The sequence below is a fragment of the Sphaeroforma arctica genome (assembly GCF_001186125.1).
Source record: "Sphaeroforma arctica JP610 unplaced genomic scaffold supercont1.265, whole genome shotgun sequence".
NCBI lineage: Eukaryota > Ichthyosporea > Ichthyophonida > Sphaeroforma > Sphaeroforma arctica.
This window is the reverse complement of record NW_014040293.1, coordinates 79,406-96,905: the sequence shown is the minus strand read 5'-3', so window position 1 is coordinate 96,905 and position 17,500 is coordinate 79,406. Positions and strand designations below refer to the sequence as shown.

At 46.5% G+C, this 17,500-nt stretch overlaps 2 protein-coding genes across 2 annotated transcripts in view; one reads left to right on the top strand and one right to left on the bottom strand.

Moving 5' to 3' along the window:
• The first annotated feature begins 90 nt into the window (after positions 1-90).
• On the top strand, positions 91-10,621 carry SARC_04609 (hypothetical protein). Its single transcript, XM_014301564.1, has 14 exons — positions 91-230; positions 1,615-1,701; positions 2,109-2,279; positions 3,409-3,625; positions 3,880-4,136; positions 4,441-4,732; positions 5,063-5,306; positions 5,921-6,242; positions 6,508-6,798; positions 7,476-7,578; positions 8,384-8,560; positions 9,003-9,112; positions 9,297-9,431; positions 9,930-10,621. Exons 1-14 carry the CDS (start codon positions 117-119, stop codon positions 10,272-10,274), a joined length of 2,865 nt encoding a protein of 954 aa, XP_014157039.1. The 5' UTR covers positions 91-116; the 3' UTR covers positions 10,275-10,621.
• A 1,418-nt stretch (positions 10,622-12,039) lies between these two features.
• SARC_04608 (CAMK/CAMKL/QIK protein kinase) overlaps positions 12,040-17,500 on the bottom strand; it is an 8,599-nt gene continuing 3,138 nt past the window's right edge. Inside the window, exons 5-12 of the mRNA XM_014301563.1 lie at positions 16,337-16,630; positions 15,935-16,170; positions 15,234-15,774; positions 14,877-14,981; positions 14,410-14,590; positions 13,072-14,041; positions 12,647-12,753; positions 12,040-12,319 (exon numbers count right to left, since the gene is read on the bottom strand). Of these exons, the coding sequence (XP_014157038.1) occupies positions 12,109-12,319; positions 12,647-12,753; positions 13,072-14,041; positions 14,410-14,590; positions 14,877-14,981; positions 15,234-15,774; positions 15,935-16,170; positions 16,337-16,630 (2,645 nt within the window). The 3' untranslated portion in view covers positions 12,040-12,108. The remainder of the gene's footprint in view (positions 12,320-12,646; positions 12,754-13,071; positions 14,042-14,409; positions 14,591-14,876; positions 14,982-15,233; positions 15,775-15,934; positions 16,171-16,336; positions 16,631-17,500) is intronic.

Genomic DNA, 17,500 nt, shown 5'->3' with positions numbered 1-17,500 from the left:
CTGCTCAAGCGGTCATGTTCGTTTTCGATGTATCTCTTGCCTGGCACTACCAATTCGGTCAGCACAACTAAAAGTCAACACAACGTTCTTTTCAGACTGCCTTGATCCAGAAAAACATGCTCCAATGGCCCAAGGTCTACATCAGCTCGGAAGGCATCTCGAGTGACCGAGTGGCTTCCCTCACCAAAATGGTCAAGCGATGGAAGGGCGAGACGGTTTCCGAGGATGCGGTAGGCTGTGTTAGTGTACAGTTGTGTGCTCGTTCGCAGTACTATATAGGTTTGAGTGTGCATGCGTGTGCATTCAGCAGGTATCGAGTGTGGCTCTTCACCATAAGCGATGTGCGATATCCCAATACCAGTGTATAGTACCAGTGCATATCATTCGTGTACAATACCAGTGCACAGTAACAGTGTACCACATCATGATGATAGAGCGCGACTATCCACAGCTTATAGTCCGACCGGATGAGACACTGGACAAGTTTTTCATTTCCAATGATACTGGCGGGATATCAGTGTAAATTATTAATTTATTGTACAATTTCATACCATCAGTTTATGATAGTAGTGTAAGTTATCAGTTTATTGTACTATTTTATACCACCAGTGTATGATAGCAGTGTAAATCATAAGTTTATCCAGAGTATGATAGCAGTGTAAATTATAAGTTTATCCAGAGTATGATAGCAGTGTAAATTATCAGTTTATTGTACTATTTCATATCACCAGTGTACAATCACTGTGGATTTCACTGGTCTCGTACCTAGTGCGCGGCGCGACACGTGCTGACAATCACATGCCAGTAACTCGAAACGGGATACTCTTAGAGCATCTTCCACTACAGAAACCCCATAATTCCCACCGAATTTGCAAGTTCTGCGAAGGATTGGGGGCCATCAGACCGTTGTGGGATAGTACTGCGATGGCGTTCCCGTCTGTGGACACACTTTGTGTTTGTGTATTGCCAGTACACGCCTGTCTGTCATCGCCTGAAGATATCAGATGTGTTCTATGCAGTAAGGCGTATGGACACCACACAAACGTACTACACCAATATAGCACTGCGTAATATTAATATTAAGATACTACCACAGTACATACTGATACATTAAACATATGCCCTAGTACTTTGATGGGGCTCTGTACGTTATCGGTTCTTGTGAGTCTTCACTTACGCTCCTAAATGTGCAATGCAGATTCGGGGCACCACACATACATACTACACTACTATAGATTAATATTAAGAGACTACCACAGTACATACTGATACATTAAACATATGCACTCTTACTATGGTGAGGTTCTGTCTGTCGCTGTGGATTCTTGAGGACCTGGACTCGCGCTTCAATCACTGCAGTGTAGATTTCTGCAGTATCACGTTTATAAACTCAATCTGAAGTATCACCGCCTACTATGTTGTTATCATCTACCTGATCCGCGATGTGAGACTTGTCTACTTACACAAATTACACAAACATCCCACGATAATGATAATTGGCAAAAGCCGATGCTGAATCATAGCACCTCACTACGTAGACTGGTGGTATACAAAATCGTATTGTATTGTATAGTGTATTGTACGTGCTTATGATACGTTTCGATATCTCTGCAGGCCACGCTTGTTGTGCGTCGCTTTGGAGATGAGGAAGAAAACAGCGAAGACGATTGGATGAGACCGCTCGAACAGAGGGCGAATAAGGTGTGTGGCACAGGCGAACTATTTACTCATAACGTATGCAAACGGTGAAAGTTATGGGATTAGCGAATGTCTGTGATACTTGTATTGTGTAGTGGTGGGTCGGTTTTCTCCAGCGCGGCTTGATGATGTACATACTTGGGTGAGCACTTGCTGGTGTATAGCTCAGGCGACTAGCGCCGAATGCGTAAATTGTACTTAAGAATTCTTAACAACCACTCGAGGTCCGACATGCAGGCGGTAGCCTCCGACAATGCACCGCTACTTCGATGTAGTACTATATTTATATATCTATATATTTATATATCTATATATTTATATATTGATGTAAATATTTCTATTTCTATTTATATTCATATTTATATTTATATATCTATATATTTATATATACTGCCTACCAATCCCATTAGGTGCTGGTACACTGGTGGTACAAACCGGACAGTTACGACAACTTGGTACCAGCTGCCGAAGTCACAGAGGATCCTATCCGGCCAGCGGTGGCTAAGAAGTACATAGTCAGCACGCGCATGATCACTGATACAAACAAGTACCACGAATGGGTCAATCCGGAGGACTATCTGGTATGTGAATGATACACCTGCATGTCAAGTACGTGTATAAAATATCAGACAATGTAGAATATCCAGCTTACGACAAGCCGTAGATGTTGCTGTATGGAATCCGCTGTGATATGTGCACGGGTGTACTGTTGGGAGCTCTGTGTGGGTCTTACTGCGGCGATGGAGAGGCATACGTGGGGTGTTCTAGGCTCGCACAAGGTCTGATGCATCACCTTCTACTATAGACAGGGGTCATCCTAGCGTGTAAATTAGACTAACTCCGCGAGACATATATATATATATATGTATCTATTTATATATATATATGTGTGTGTGTGTGTGTGTAATATGTATATGTATATATGTATATGTATGTATATATGTGTGTGTGTATGTGTGTGTGTGTGTGTGTGCACCTATCAGCACCATTAAGATATATTTTTTATGTTTGCAAGGCTGATTCATCCACCGGCTGTTTGCACGGGTTGCCCGGGAGGGCCCACACGGGCAGGAGTGGACGTTTTCATTGTAGTCAGTACAACATGTGTGGAATTTAAGGTGCAACAGGCTCAAGCAGTGAGTGTATGGGCAGAGACGCACCATTTCTTCTGCGTGGTATGGTAGTGGGGATTGGTAGTCGCATGCTGAGCACCTTAAGAACGCGAGCTTGTACACCAAACGCTGTGCATGAGAGGTTTTGGGCCTGTATAGCGGTGCTTTTTGATGTGAGCGTGCGTATGCGCGTTTGTTTGTACACCTGCTCGAGTGAACAAGAACCGGTCGTTGCTGTTCCCTCCTTTCAGTCTTACAGTTGCGACTAGTTCTGATGGTCCTACTGTCCTGGTCATGTGCAATGGGACTTGAACATGCACAGTCAGTTGACCGGCTGTGTCCTGTAATCCATATCACACGGACCTTTGAAACACATACACTTAATCAATTTCACAAATAAGTGCCTGTGACGTATAACGCTGTCACTTCCGATGGCCACTTCGACCGTAAACCCTATGCCACATAAACCTAGAACCCTAGCACATAAACCTTATTTTCTGAATCATACCAGGTTCTTCTCATACAATAGGAAGAAATCACGCAAACCCTATCCGACGTAAACCCTATATCTATATCTAACTCGGTTTATCTCATACAGGAGGAAGAAGTCATTGCAATCGAGGCCGCCCCCGCATCAGTCAGTGAGAAAGCACGCTCGCGCAAACGGAAAGGCAAAAACCGTCTCACGTCACAGCGCAGCAAACGATCGCGTCACTCCAGCACTGTGTCTGAGGAGAAGGACGCGGACTACTTCAAGGACATGCCAGCACCCCCCTCACCTAAAGTGGAGGTGGTGGATGTCAATAAGAAATTGGGTATGGTGTGTCGGTGTGGTTGGTTGCTTGGTTGGTATGAGACAGGTATATGGATGTGCACGTGTTCTTGTGTGCTCATTCAGTGCCGCTGGTTGTACAGTGTAGGTAGTTATCGTCTGCGTAGGCGTGAATGCCTACAGTCTGTTCTGTACTTTGAACAGTGACCCACACAACATGTTGGTGTAGTGTATACATATTGGTTCGTGCATCCTCATGGTGTTGTACTTATACGCTCTGTTGCATTGCTCTGACAGAAGAGGCAGCTGGAAAGAAAGACCCTGATTTGGCGCGGGTGCGTGCGGCGCACGTGGTCAACGCGACCAATGCAACGGGCGATGGAAAGGACCCGTTCTTCAAGGACGCAGTCACTGATCAGGAGCAAGCAGCAGCGGAGGAGGCCGAGCTGAGGGAAACCCCCGAGCCAGCAGGTGCCACAGGTGAAGGTAAAGAAGTGGTCGAAATCAGCCCCAAATCGGAGAAGAGGGAACAAGATAAGAAGACGACGGTGCCGGTATGTAGTGTCGCGTGTGGGGTGGAGGTGTGATCATAGTGTGTTCGAGCTCAGAGAAGGGCGCGTGCGCTTGTTCTGTGGGCACCACGCATACCCCAGGACAAATTATACACGCGGTTTGCAAAGTACAAGTGCATATGCGATAAGGCGCTTTCACAGCTTTTGGGTGCAATCTTTTACTTGTCCGTGACTAATGACACTGGCACATTACGTATTACTCTGTAGTCAACATATTCTTGGCAGGAGTTTCATTCCAAGCCGTTTCTCACCTGTGAGATGTCCCATGTTCTAACGTTACCCACAGGAAACCTCGAGGACAGAACCCAACTCAGTAAAGGCGATAAAAGCCTCAAGCGTATCAGACTCAGCGGTTGCAGAAAAGGAAACTGCAACAGACAAATCGGATGCGAGTGCCATTGATGTGGACGCAACTATGGCAGACACCGAAAGTGCCCCTACAAAAGCGGATGGGGCCGAAAATAAAAGCGATGCAATGGATGTAGATAAGGAGGTCGACACCGCACCGAAACCAACACCAGTCGCACCAGTCAAGAGCTCTGAGACGAGGGCTAGCGCGGAATCTGCTGCTGACAAAGGTATACCACCGAACTCTACCCACAGACATCGTGGCGCACGTGTCCTTAGCACAGACATCGTGGCACATCACATGTGTTCTTTGCTGATTAGCGCTCGCTCGGTTTTCTGCGTGCCCGTGATACTGTCGCGAATAAGCATTTTGCATATCGTCACGATGGCACTTTGTAAACGAGAGAGCGTGAACGAAACTTGCTGCACATCACATATGGAGGTGTCCGGAGTACTCTTTATTTTATGTTTTATTGGAGATGGCACAGGCCTGTTCAATTTGGAGTGACGGTTAGAATGTCTAGGTGTGTTATTAACGCGTCTCATCAAACCCCACACAGAAAAAAACATCACAGACGTTGACAGCCAGGAGACTGCGCCGATGGAGCCCGAGGAAAGAGAGGCTACCGTCACGGAACCGGAGATCGAGGAACAGGGCCCAGATAAGTACTATGCCGAGCAGACGGACATGGTAGTAGTTCCCAGTCACTCCGCATGGTTTGATTATAATGCCATCCACTCCATTGAGAAGAGGGCTCTACCCGAGTTCTTCACCGGCAACTCCAGATCGAAAACCCCTGAGATGTAAGTACACGCGGGCCGGGCAAGCATCGCTCTGTGCTGTGTGCTATTGCTAATACTGATACTCTATCCCTGGCCGCGTGTTTGGTCAGCGGGTGCTCGCACTCTTTTGGTCTGTTCCATTGTTCACCGTTATAATGTTGAGCTGGATGGCTGCTCTCTGATCCCCTGCGCGTGCCACATGACTCGATCGTCTGTTATGTTTGTAATGTGTTTATGTGGTTGCCATTGCGTTGCTATGGTTCTGAGACGTCGATTGGACTGTACCAATTAAATGACCTTTTTTTTTTCACCGAGAGGTTTGACCCAACGCAAGAGGCTGCGCATCCAACATCGGTCCCCCAACTACCGCACCTACCCATCGTCACTTCTCCCTTTGCCATTCACCTTATTCTAGACATTTGTCTCTATTCATAAAATGTGTCCTTTCTCATTGCTTCACCCCCACGCACATACATTCCTTTCTATTTTATAACTATTTTCCCATCTAGTTGATTCACCTGTCATCTTCAACGCACACACATACATTTCTCTTGTTAAAATTTCTATTAATAGACCGTTTCCTCTATGAATAGAACTTCTGTTAATAGCACGCTCCATTCCTCTCCACCGCCCAGCTACATGGCATACCGAAACTTCATGGTCGACACCTACCGTCTCCGGCCCAAAGAGTACCTCACCGCCACAGCCTGCCGACGCAACATGACGGGCGATGTGTGTGCCATTCTGCGCGTCCATGCATTCCTGGAGCAATGGGGTCTGATCAACTACCAGGCGGATTTTGACCTGCGCTCAGGTCCCCTGGGCCCTCCCAGCACTTCACACTTCCGCGTGGCCGCCGAAACACCTCAGGGCGTGCAGCATATTCGCACCACCACAGTCTCTGAGCAGAAGACCATCGAATCGCTCATCCAATTGGACTCGGCCGATGCTCTGTTGGTGTGTGGCGTGACGCGGCTCTGAAGTATATTTGTGTACTGTAGTTCTGCACTGTAGTCTGTGATGTGTTTTAATGTTTTGGTTATTTTGTCATACCGACATCCCATACACGCGCCATCCACTGCAAAACAGAGACCGAGGACAATCATTCACCTTACTCATTGGCATCCACTGACCCGTTTCTGATCACTCCCCGTCCCACTTTCCCTCTCACTCCCACTCCCACTCCCACGCACACATGGCCTGGCCTTTCCGCCCCCCACAGAAGAAGGACCGGCTACTGGACACGCGCAAAGACCAGTACGCCGATGCGGCGAAGGGCCCGTGCGGCACCTGTGGAGCGCCATGCACCAGCGCCGTATTCCGGTGCAACAAGGCTACGCCTGAACTGGTGCTGTGCCACGAGTGCTTCAGCCAGGGCCAATACCCCGAGGAGTTTGGGTCCAATGACTTTACCAAGCAGAACATCAAGGACGACAATGTGGTGCCGTGGACAGACCAGGAGACGCTGCGACTGCTGGAGGGCATTGAGATGTTCAAGGATGACTGGGTGGAGGTGAGCGCCCGGCTGTGTGTGTACCTGAATGGGCTTATGCCTGCAACAAATAGTGTACTGTACTGCATACGAGAAACGGGAGTGTGTGGTTGTAGAGTATATATTGGGGTGCCCGGCTGCTCTGTATTGATTTGGAAACAATTGGGTGGCCCTGCCAAACTTTAAGGAAGGTGGTTGCAAGTGTCAGTGAAACTTATTTACAGTAACCCACTTAGTCTTCAATTCATCGGGTGACCCTACCAATTTTAAGGTAGTTGCAGTATCAGCGAAACTTTACAGTGACCCACTTAGTCTTCAATTCATCGGGTGACCCTACCAATTTGAGGCGGTTGCAGTGTCAGCGAAACTCTCCTACAGTGTCCCACTTTGTCTTCTGTATCGCAATGAAGCAATGGCCCTGTACACACGGACGGCCGATGCAACGCAAATACCTCTGTTAAAGCGCATCCGTCGAAGTATATCAACCAATTTGGCTGGGAACTGTCGCTTGTTCGTTCCAATTTTAGTGCAGATGATCTTTCATAAGTAGTGTGAAGTGCGTGCGTCGGTTCCAGCCTGCGCTTGTGTTATCTGCCACACAAAACCGTAGCATGCGGCTGCCCATGTAGCCGTAGTAGCTATGTACTGTACTTCAGTTCTGAATGCGGGGCACTAACCTTGTGCCTGTTATATCTCAGATTTCCGATCATGTGGGCACACATGACCAAGCGGAGTGTGTGCTGCACTTCTTGCGTCTTCCAATCCAGGACCCCTATTTGGAGCCAGAGATCGTTGGTGCCGGTATGTAATGTGCACTACCTCTGCCGTCGTGTCACATTACGCATGGGTGTTTACGTTGCAATGCTGATGGGAGTCGTTGGTCGGCCGTACTATGTATTTGTATGTATCACATTTCGAGATACACTCAGTTGACTGACTATGCCCGTATATGGAAACGTCTGTCATGTGAGAGCGGCCTTCTCCAGCGTGCTACTCCGAACCGAATGATATGTTTAATATGATCACATACGACTTTGTAACCATTTAACATTCGCCAACCAAATGTCACTGTCGTGACAATACTTATCGGAATATCCGTTGAAACCCTAACCCCCCCCCCCCCCCATTATTTATGAGGTTCTCGTAACACAACTACCGCACCTGTGAAGTACCAGTGATCATTTTTAGTCGCTTCCTTACCGTATACCCATACAGCAATAGTATATACTACTTGTGCGTTAAGGTACCAAGGCATTGCCCACTTACGCAATTTGTGTAGTCTATATGCCAAGCGAAATTAGACTCTTATTTATATGCGAGCGCGTTGAGTTTTGATGGTACATACAGTAGTCTGCACGAACATTCAGCTGTTGAACTCCTTAAAATAGTCTAAGGAATGACGCGTTAGTGTAGCAAAGGCACGTCACGCTATGTGCTACGAATTGTTTAAAGTGGATAGTAAATCTGGTGGGCACCATTCACGACCTTTCCTGTTTCGCCAGCCGAAGGAATGAAGTGCAGGTAGCTTTTGTGGGGTGTGTTAGCCAACCTATCCGCTGCTTCTCCTAACCTCCGACCGGTGTTTGTTGCCATTCATATGCACCAGGTGCGTTAGCGTGCAACCCAATCCCTTTCAGTCAGACCGAGAATCCCATCATGAACACTGTGGCGTTCCTTGCCTCAGTGATCGACCCAGCTGTGGCGGCTGCTGCTGCGGAGGCGGCGCTGGCCGAGTACAAGTCCCTGGGCACAGAGGAGTGGGCCAACGATGAGAATGACAAAGGTGTGTGTGTGTGACACTTCTGACACTTCTGACACTTCAGGTGCTGTTCGTCGGTGGTGATGTAAGCCAGGTGTTTATGTGGAGTCAAAGTCAAAGGCTTTTCTTGTCCGATACTAGTTTCCATGGTCTGACCGACGCCTTGCGCGTGTGTCTTGTCAGTGAGTATGTGGATGGGTGTCAAGATGCATTGGCATCGGTTTTACACCTGCCCTCCATGAAAGGCCAATGGCTGAGAACGATCTGCAACGAATACGAAGCACACTTTGAATTACAAAGATGATGATGATGACCGCGTTTATCCAGTGGGACGGAAACTCGTTTCCATTTTCGTTTCCGTTTTCGTTTCCGTTTCCGTTTTCGTTTCGGTCTGTATGCGTGTGTCTGTCAAATGCTATCAGTCTCAATACTCACACACCCCTATCTGATCACCACAATCTCACAGAGAACAACGAGAAGGGCCAGACCACACAGCCAACCATGAGCGCTGCAGCAACAGACAAGTTGAAGCTAGCGGCCACAGCTGCAATGTCCATGGCAGCTGTCAAAGCTCACGTATGTAGCCTATTCGAAGCCGAATTCCCCCGCGGCTACCAAATAGCAATCAGCAACAGCCCGATGCCTTGGCTTTATGGTCGTGTTAGATGCGTTTTTGATCTATCGCGCATGCCAATCCCATCTCATCGTATCTCAATGTTTTGAAATATCGAATTCATCTTATCTAAATGTTGTTATGCAGGCTTTGGCGGAGAGGGAAGAGGCTGAGGTGCGTGGCCTCATGGCCGAGATTATCGAGTGCCAGCTCAAGAAACTAGAGATCAAGATGAACCAGTTCGAGAAGCTGGAATCGCTGATGGAGAATGAATATCATAAGGTGTGTGTGTGTTTCATTGATGTTTTGTGAAAACTCGGTTGACTCGCGAAATAAGTCTGTGTGGCCAATAGTATCGTATCGATGTTGTTTGTGTTAGTGTATCGCTGGGCTCCAATCGAGCGGCCTCGCTAGTGACTTCCAGCTGACTTAGTTTACACGCGTGCGACAGACGACAGACGTCGTCCACTCGCCTCGAATTAGACCATATGTTGACTGGAATTGCATTGATTATGTTGCCGCTCGCGTGTGTGTGTGTGTATGTATTTATTTATGTATTTATGTATGTATTTATGTATGTAGGTAGGTAGGTATATATGTTTGTATGTAGGTATGTAGGTATGTATGTATGTGTATGTGTATGTACGTTCGCACGTAATTATGTGTGTGTCTATCTATGTATCCATCTATATGTGTGTCTAGGTTTACATGTATGCATGTATAAGTTTATTCTCTTCGTATCGTACTGAGACACTCCATGTCAATAACACACATCGGCAGTTGGAAGCCCAGCGCAAGGAACTCTTACGCGACAAGATCAAACATCAAGAACTTGAGATCGAGCGAGACACCCTCCAGGCCGACTGTGCCGCGCTGCGAGAAGAATTGATCAACACACAGAAACGTCTGAACCAGCTACAACCCGCCGCCGCCTCCTCTCCAACAAGCACAACACCAGCGAACACAACCGAACGTCCCAGTGCGAATATAAGTGGGGTGGCCAGTAGACCGGCCTCACAGACAAGTAATCCTCCTCCAAGTACGAGTGTGGGGAACTCGCCCTCGCCGGCGATGCCGGGGGTTAGTACTGGTCCGGGTTCGACGGAAATGGACACTACTAGATAACAAGATGGATGGGGTTGATGTGGGCGTGGAGTGTGGATGTGGCTTACAGCACATCTTGGCTTACATGCATGTCTCTGACCAGATATCAAATAAATGCAGGTATATCAACCGGTGCATTGTAGATCCGTTTCATCTCGCACGGCCATATTTTAATATCTCCAAAGTATTGCTGATATTCAATTGTAGGTGCTAGAGCATGGGCAATTAGTTTTGGATAGATCGATAACAGCTGTATTTGCTGTTGAGCTAATTTCATATCACTTAGCAGATGGTTACAACGCTGAATGCAGGCATGTGAACTCTGCCTGTGTATATGAGAAATCTCATGTCTCGGTGTTAAAAATATCATCCACCAAGATCTTAAATCAAAAACGTATGATTTCTAAATTCTCTATGTTCCGGCGGAATACCGCAGAATAAAAGGGAGCAACGTTTAGTATGTCAATAAACGCGAGAATGACTAATTGTCGGGACGAGATGTATGCCGTTCTTCTACCACAAATACATCCCTTTCATCTTTTCGTGATAGTTTTGATACTCGAAAAGTAGATATAGCTACATAGTGATATCTTGCCGTGGTTGGGAAGTGGGCAACACTTGATAGATATAGATATAGCTCGCTTCAGGTCCAAACAACCGAGCGCGCCTAGTAACAACTATTTCCCGTAGTCCAGTAACTTTCGGAGTCAGTGCCGGATCGATACGACTGTGTGATGGTTCAATCTCTCCGGGCGCTGCGCATTCTGCTCATGTTCCCCTCTCATTAAAGGCTGTAATTGGTATTGTGCTTGTGTGCCGTAGCCTTGGCCCAAGTTTGCAAGTAAAAAAATGTCGTTGGCTGTGGTGTATTGTTGCTTGGATACTCCTTATATATCTCTACCGAGATAGTAAACTTTGCGCTCCGTATCGTAGAATTGTTTTGAAACCTTCGACTGACAGGTACTGCAAATAAACATCTTTCATATCTTTATTTGGAGTCTGCCATATGAATTTATCTGACTTCTACGCACGAACTGTAGTCTAGGTCGTGACAGTCAATTGACGATCAGATTGTCTCCGACCGAAAGTTATAGCTTCTAGGTCTTGGGAGAATGGAGAAGCACTGTCATCATTCGCCGTTTGTTGACGACATACGTCCTGTCCAATACGCCCCAACAAATGAAACGCTGCAGGAATTAAATCTCAAGAAATGAAACAATGCAGGGATTGAATTGAAGGGTATAGCCTTAGTGTGACCATGCGGCTACACATGGGTGTGGCAATATCGCAGGAGAGTGCCATCGCCGTCACGCGAGTTGCCACCCAGAGTGCAAGATGCCGAATTTTTGCAGCGCCAAAACATGCGCACCCTATTATCTCAACATAGCTTCAATCTATTACTGCGACGGTTTGCTGCTGTCTTCAGAATGTTCGAATGGTGAGCATGCCTTCGAGATGAGTGAAATGAGTTTTGCCGGGTGGACGACCTACAGAGCCTGTGTGATTGAAAACAAACAAGAAAATAAAAGGACAGGACAAAATCTGCCACATCGTATCGCCGCCCTCATTGCTTTTCTAGGACTAAATTTGTTGCACTTGTTGCGTCTTTGGAACTAACGGATTGTGTAGCAGGAACCACTTCCTTGCTGTGGTGCTTTGAACTTGTATACCCCAGCGATAAGAATCCAATCAAGTTGTCGCATAGTGTGTGCAGAAAATCAATGTGTCCACAGCTGCTCCATCAACAACACATACATAAGAGACTCGGACTGGTATATAATGTATATTGCATTTTTATTCCAGAAGTTATTTTGGTACAGTCGGCTCCCTGATATATTGCTGGCTGTGAAAAGTATTATATTCTTAAACAGGCAACAAGCTCCTCGCAGACTTCTTTATAGTCCCATGTGCTTCCTGAGATACGCTTAAGCCGTACCCCGTTCACTGAGAGCCCGGCCAATTGGCATACTTCCGCTTCGAACTGCACGGTTTGGTATGTAACCTCGAACATGTAATTGTTTTGATCGAATGTGCACCGCTTTTCGGTTAGTACCCTCCGAATCTCTCTGTATATCAACGCGCAAAGAAAAACGCAAAAGGAGAAGGAGAAGCGAAATTGTCAGTTTTGTTAATCTACAGATCGGGGTTGCTGATGATAAACTCATCACGGTGCAAGACACTCTACTGTACTCGCGCCCAATTTTGTCAGGATCGATATGATATGCGATTCAACTAATTGCTGCAGCGCAAGTTATACCTGGCAAGCACTGAAAAATTGAATCTGTGAACAACCCAAACCGTATCGAAGCTGCTCGAACGACTCAAAGTGTACGAAAGATGTACACAGGTGTCAAAAAATCGACCGCAGCACAACTCAGATAAATGTGCTATACCTCGCAATCATCTTGACCGGCTTGCACGAAGTCATATCACACGACACGGCCAAGCGCATTATTCGGGGCTCTGTCATGTATTTATCCGCGCCATCCTCTTGTGCCCCCTGCAAATCAAAATATGATGCCAAGTAGAATGAACGTACCGTGAGTATGAAATAAACGATTTTCCTCCATAGAACTGGGCATATGCTTAGAACAAACACTCGAGTGCTCGATCTATAGAAAAATGATGCTCTGTCGAGTGCCGATACCACGTGTTCGCACTCGAATTCCAGCATGCTCCGCACAACACAAAGCCTCCAGACTGGAACCCAGTGAGAACAACTAATATACAAACAAACAACACTAATACTTCATAGCAAGTCAGGTATCAAAAACATCGCTCCATAACACGCCATAGACATCAAAGCCCCATCACATACATGGCTCTTCAGCAGCATCAGCTTCTCGCCCTTCGCATCGCTTTCATTCTGAACAGTATGTCGCCTCCCGAATGAGGTCTTCTGTTCCGGTGGTGAGTGCTGGCCCTCGAATATCTCGCCGTTGTCATGACCACCATAGTACGCAGGCCCGGACCCGTTTAGCCAGCTCTCTTGCCTGCCCACAGGATTCGACACCCAATTGTTCGCAGACCCTGGTCGCGTCTCCGAATTCACGCTGTGGGGCCGCGGTGGGTGACTGGGGTGTTGAGCATAGGGGCCGTGTTGCTGTGGTTGCCGGTTCTGCTGCCTCAGCACACTCTGTACCTGGGCTCTGGGATAAGCGACCGAGGCGCCGAACGACGACGCGGACATTGTGTTGGACGGCAAACTGTTCGGAGCGGTCGTGTATGACACCTGTGACACGTGCTGTTGTGTACTGTCAGTACGGCTGTTGATGGGTATTTGGTTGGACCGTTCCTGCGAGACGGTACACGCCTCAACTTGCGTGTTCAGACTATCGGTGGAAGATGGAAGCATGAGCTCTGCTGGTTGATCTACACCGCTCTCGCTCACCGCTCCATATCCCTGTTGTTGCGTGTACTGCTGGAATTGTCGACTTTGCTGCGTTTTGTACCCGTATGTGGTTGTTGGGCTGGTTAAAGCAAGCTTGGAAGGCGTGCGTGGTCTGGTTTGCATCACCGTCAACTTAGGCATTCGATGCTGGCCCATAGGACTACTATTCTTATGCACATACTTCTGTTCGCCTCGAGGCTGCATCCTAGGATGGTTGTTATTGTGTTGCAGTTTTGGGTTGGGATGTACACCTGTGTGGTCGTACGGAAGCACCGGCTCCGCAGATGAACATCTATTTCGTACGGGAACCGTAAAGCAGTTGTTCTCGCTAGTTTCCTGATAGTGCTCTTGTATGTGGTCCAGACCCGTGCTACTGGAGACCGGAGTCGACTTTTTCCTGTTGGTGAATACGATTTGAATAAGAGGCACTTACACATTAGCTACCACAAGCTCTTGATAACATCCAGTCCATCTCGAGACAACCATGTGTTGAAGACCATAGACAATAATTTGAAAACGAACACTCACACTTGATTGTCATTTCCAGTGTCTTAGCAAGTGATTCGCCCAAACTTCTGACTGATTGTTGGCTAAGTACTCTTTCGCTACGCCTGATAATTTTCTCGGTTTGAATCTACAGGCTTCACCCAAACTTCACATTGAAGTGAAATCTACAAACTAGAGGGCATGTTAGTGCGGCTATAGTGAAGTTCGCCCATTGAATATCAACGCGTCTTCTAAACCCAAGACCAAACAGTAGCATACCTGTAGAAAGGCAATCCTTCTGTACTGTCGCTGCGTGGAGCCTCGGGGCCCCATGGTCTCGTACTGTTCGGGCTGTTTGGTGTGGGTATCATCGGATTAACCTTACCTAATATTTGGCCCTGATTGCCGGTACTCAAAAACCCAAGAGGCTGATAAGGGCTGGCATTCGTATTCGTTTGACCTTAGACAGCAGATTGTGAGTTGAAAATTGAATGTCAGTACCAGGTAGACTTGATTAGGCAGAAAATCGAACAAGAAAATCTCTGAATGTGTAAATGAGATATGAAACAGCGTTTTTGACACTAGGAACAGATCAAGAACTGACCCGGTAGTTAGACCACATCTCTCTTCTTCGGCTGACAGACGATAATTTGCACATAGCAGTATAACATACAAGTGATATAAAGGCTTCCGGATGTTCCGATATCAGCTTTTGTTGATTGACATATATAGTGACATGAGTATACCTGAGTGCGAGCCCCCTTGTGAAGTGAATGCAACCGGCAAAGAATACATTCGCTTGACAGTTTGGTCCGTGCACATTGCGGTATCAGCGACAGATTCATCGCTGCCTGTAATGGTAGGAAGTTAAACAAACACGTCAGGTGCTCATCATCGAATTTCAGGTAGGTAGACCTCTTCATAACGTTCCCTCGCACGCCCTGGGAATATGAGCAGAAGTGATCGTATCGCAGAGCACGACAGCTCAGCTTGCTATGTGGATATATGGTATTAGTTCTACGACAACACTGAATTCTATTAAATCGCCATTGCGTGCACCTGAATAAGTTTTCAAAAGTCATCGCACTTGAAATAATACATACTGCCGCTGATATCAGATATCCCATCAAACCGACCCGTTTCCTCTTCAATATCGCTCTCTGTCGCTGACATCTCTTCCGTGGCAGAGTGCATTTCTAATTCGTCGAGTTCGGGCGGTGACGTCCGCACCGCAGAAACCGAATGTCGATGCTTGAGTATTCGATTAGTTGGTAGCGTTGGCTTTATTTCATGCTGCGTTTCCGTATCCGTTTGCATTTGATACTGAGGCGGTTGGATGTGGTTGAATTCGTTCTTCACATCAGATGGTTGCCGTTGGGGCAAGGTGTCCATGTCGGATGGTGATGGTGGTTTCTGGCTCACACTGCTCAGGCTGTTGGTCTCCAGAATAGCTTCAGATGCTGACTGGAATGGTTTGTGCGTGCTAGACGTGTAGTGCGTGGCCCACTTTTGGCTCGTGTTGGTTTGACTCTCTTCCTTCTGTTTGGCCAAGCGCTCCCGTTCCACTTTCAACTGTGCTAGTTTTCTCCTGTGTCGCTCAACCATGAGAAAGTACGTCGCGGAATAGTTGTCGTACGCATCGACCTGCAATCGTTGGCAGCACAAAATTAAGACAGCCGAGGTCAAATACATGGGATAGGGACATAGGAACAATGTCTGTCGTTTAAATCAGCGAGAACCGACACAAACAACCAACAAATGCGACTAAAACTCCTGAAGCAAAACAAAACTAGATTGGTTGTACCTCAAGCGAGTGTATAGTATCTTGACGCGACATGCCGAGCTCTTCCATCTGACTTAGCACCGCCTCGACGTATTGGCCCGGTACACCATTCGCCGATGGAGTATATGAGACCTCCTTCTGCATCACAGATTCGATCGCATTGCCGCTATTCATCCAATCGTGCGCCAGAATGCCTTTGAGACTGATGCGCTTTTTCGGGTCTCGAACCAGCATTTTCTTGATCAGCAATTCGCACTCTGACAAATACAAGCAAATTATGGAATAAATATGTACCCAGGTTTCGATCCCCAAATTGTGATTCCCCGTGAAACATCGTTACCGACCTAGGACATGTGGGTCACTGAGCCATACCTACGCGACAATTTTAAATAAATCAAGAGTTTAGTAGCGAAAATGACTCACCGGAGGAAAGGTAGAACGGTATCTTGAATACCCCATCCAATATGCGCATCCGGAGCTCCTGAAGCGATGCTCCGTCAAACGGCAGTGCCCCACACACCAGTACATACAGAACCACGCCTAGAGACCAGATATCTACACCCGGACCAGAATATTCTCTCCCTTCGAATAGTTCCGGTGCCGCATACGGCGGGCTCCCGCACCATGTGCTCAGGTGAGTCTCCGGTCGAAAACAGTTGCTGAATCCAAAATCCGCAATCTTGATGTTGAAGTTCGCATCCAGAAGTAGATTCTCGGCTGTGATGCGATTGCAGACAATTAGAATAGATTTTCGCTTTTTTTTTTGGGAGTAAGCCATGTGATTGACTGTATGAGAGACCAATTATTGAGTTTGATCCTTGCTGCACCACCAAGTGGTAAGAATTCCGTAAGAACGAACAAAGCTTAGAGGTAAGTATGAATTTTATAACACACGAACGTTCACTGAAACTTTCTCCTACTCTGATCATAATGTGTACATAAAGTGCAACGCTGATGTAGCAGGTATCTACATACGCACGTATGGGAACGTGAAAAGCAGGATTCTCAAGTATATGGATAAAGACAATGAGAGATTGCACTATTCCATTGGCGCGCATCATGACCGCTTTCTGCTTCTTGCAAAATTTTCCGCACAGACATACATTTATCATGGTATGCGCAACCATACAGCGACACACCCAATGTACATATCTGAATCATACACGAACATGTACCGTGATAGTTATTATCATTCAACGCCACTCAACATCCAGTGTGAGATCAAAATTCTGAATATAGCAGACATATGCACACCCCGGGAAAATTTAATCCGGTGGCGCTCAAACAGTAAATGTCAAACAAGAAAATTCTAGATTTGCTACGCAATTACGTGCATCTATTGGTGAAAAACGCCATTTCAAATTCGACAGACACTAGCTATGAAACATCAAAACTTGATTTGAGAAGCTCGGTCAGTGGGAATTCATAAAGTAAAAACGTTTCTACACATAGCAAAAATTTAAATATAAATATAACTATATATATATATATATATATATATATATATATATATATAGTATATATATATATATATATATATATATATATATATATATATATATATATATTATATATATATATTATTAT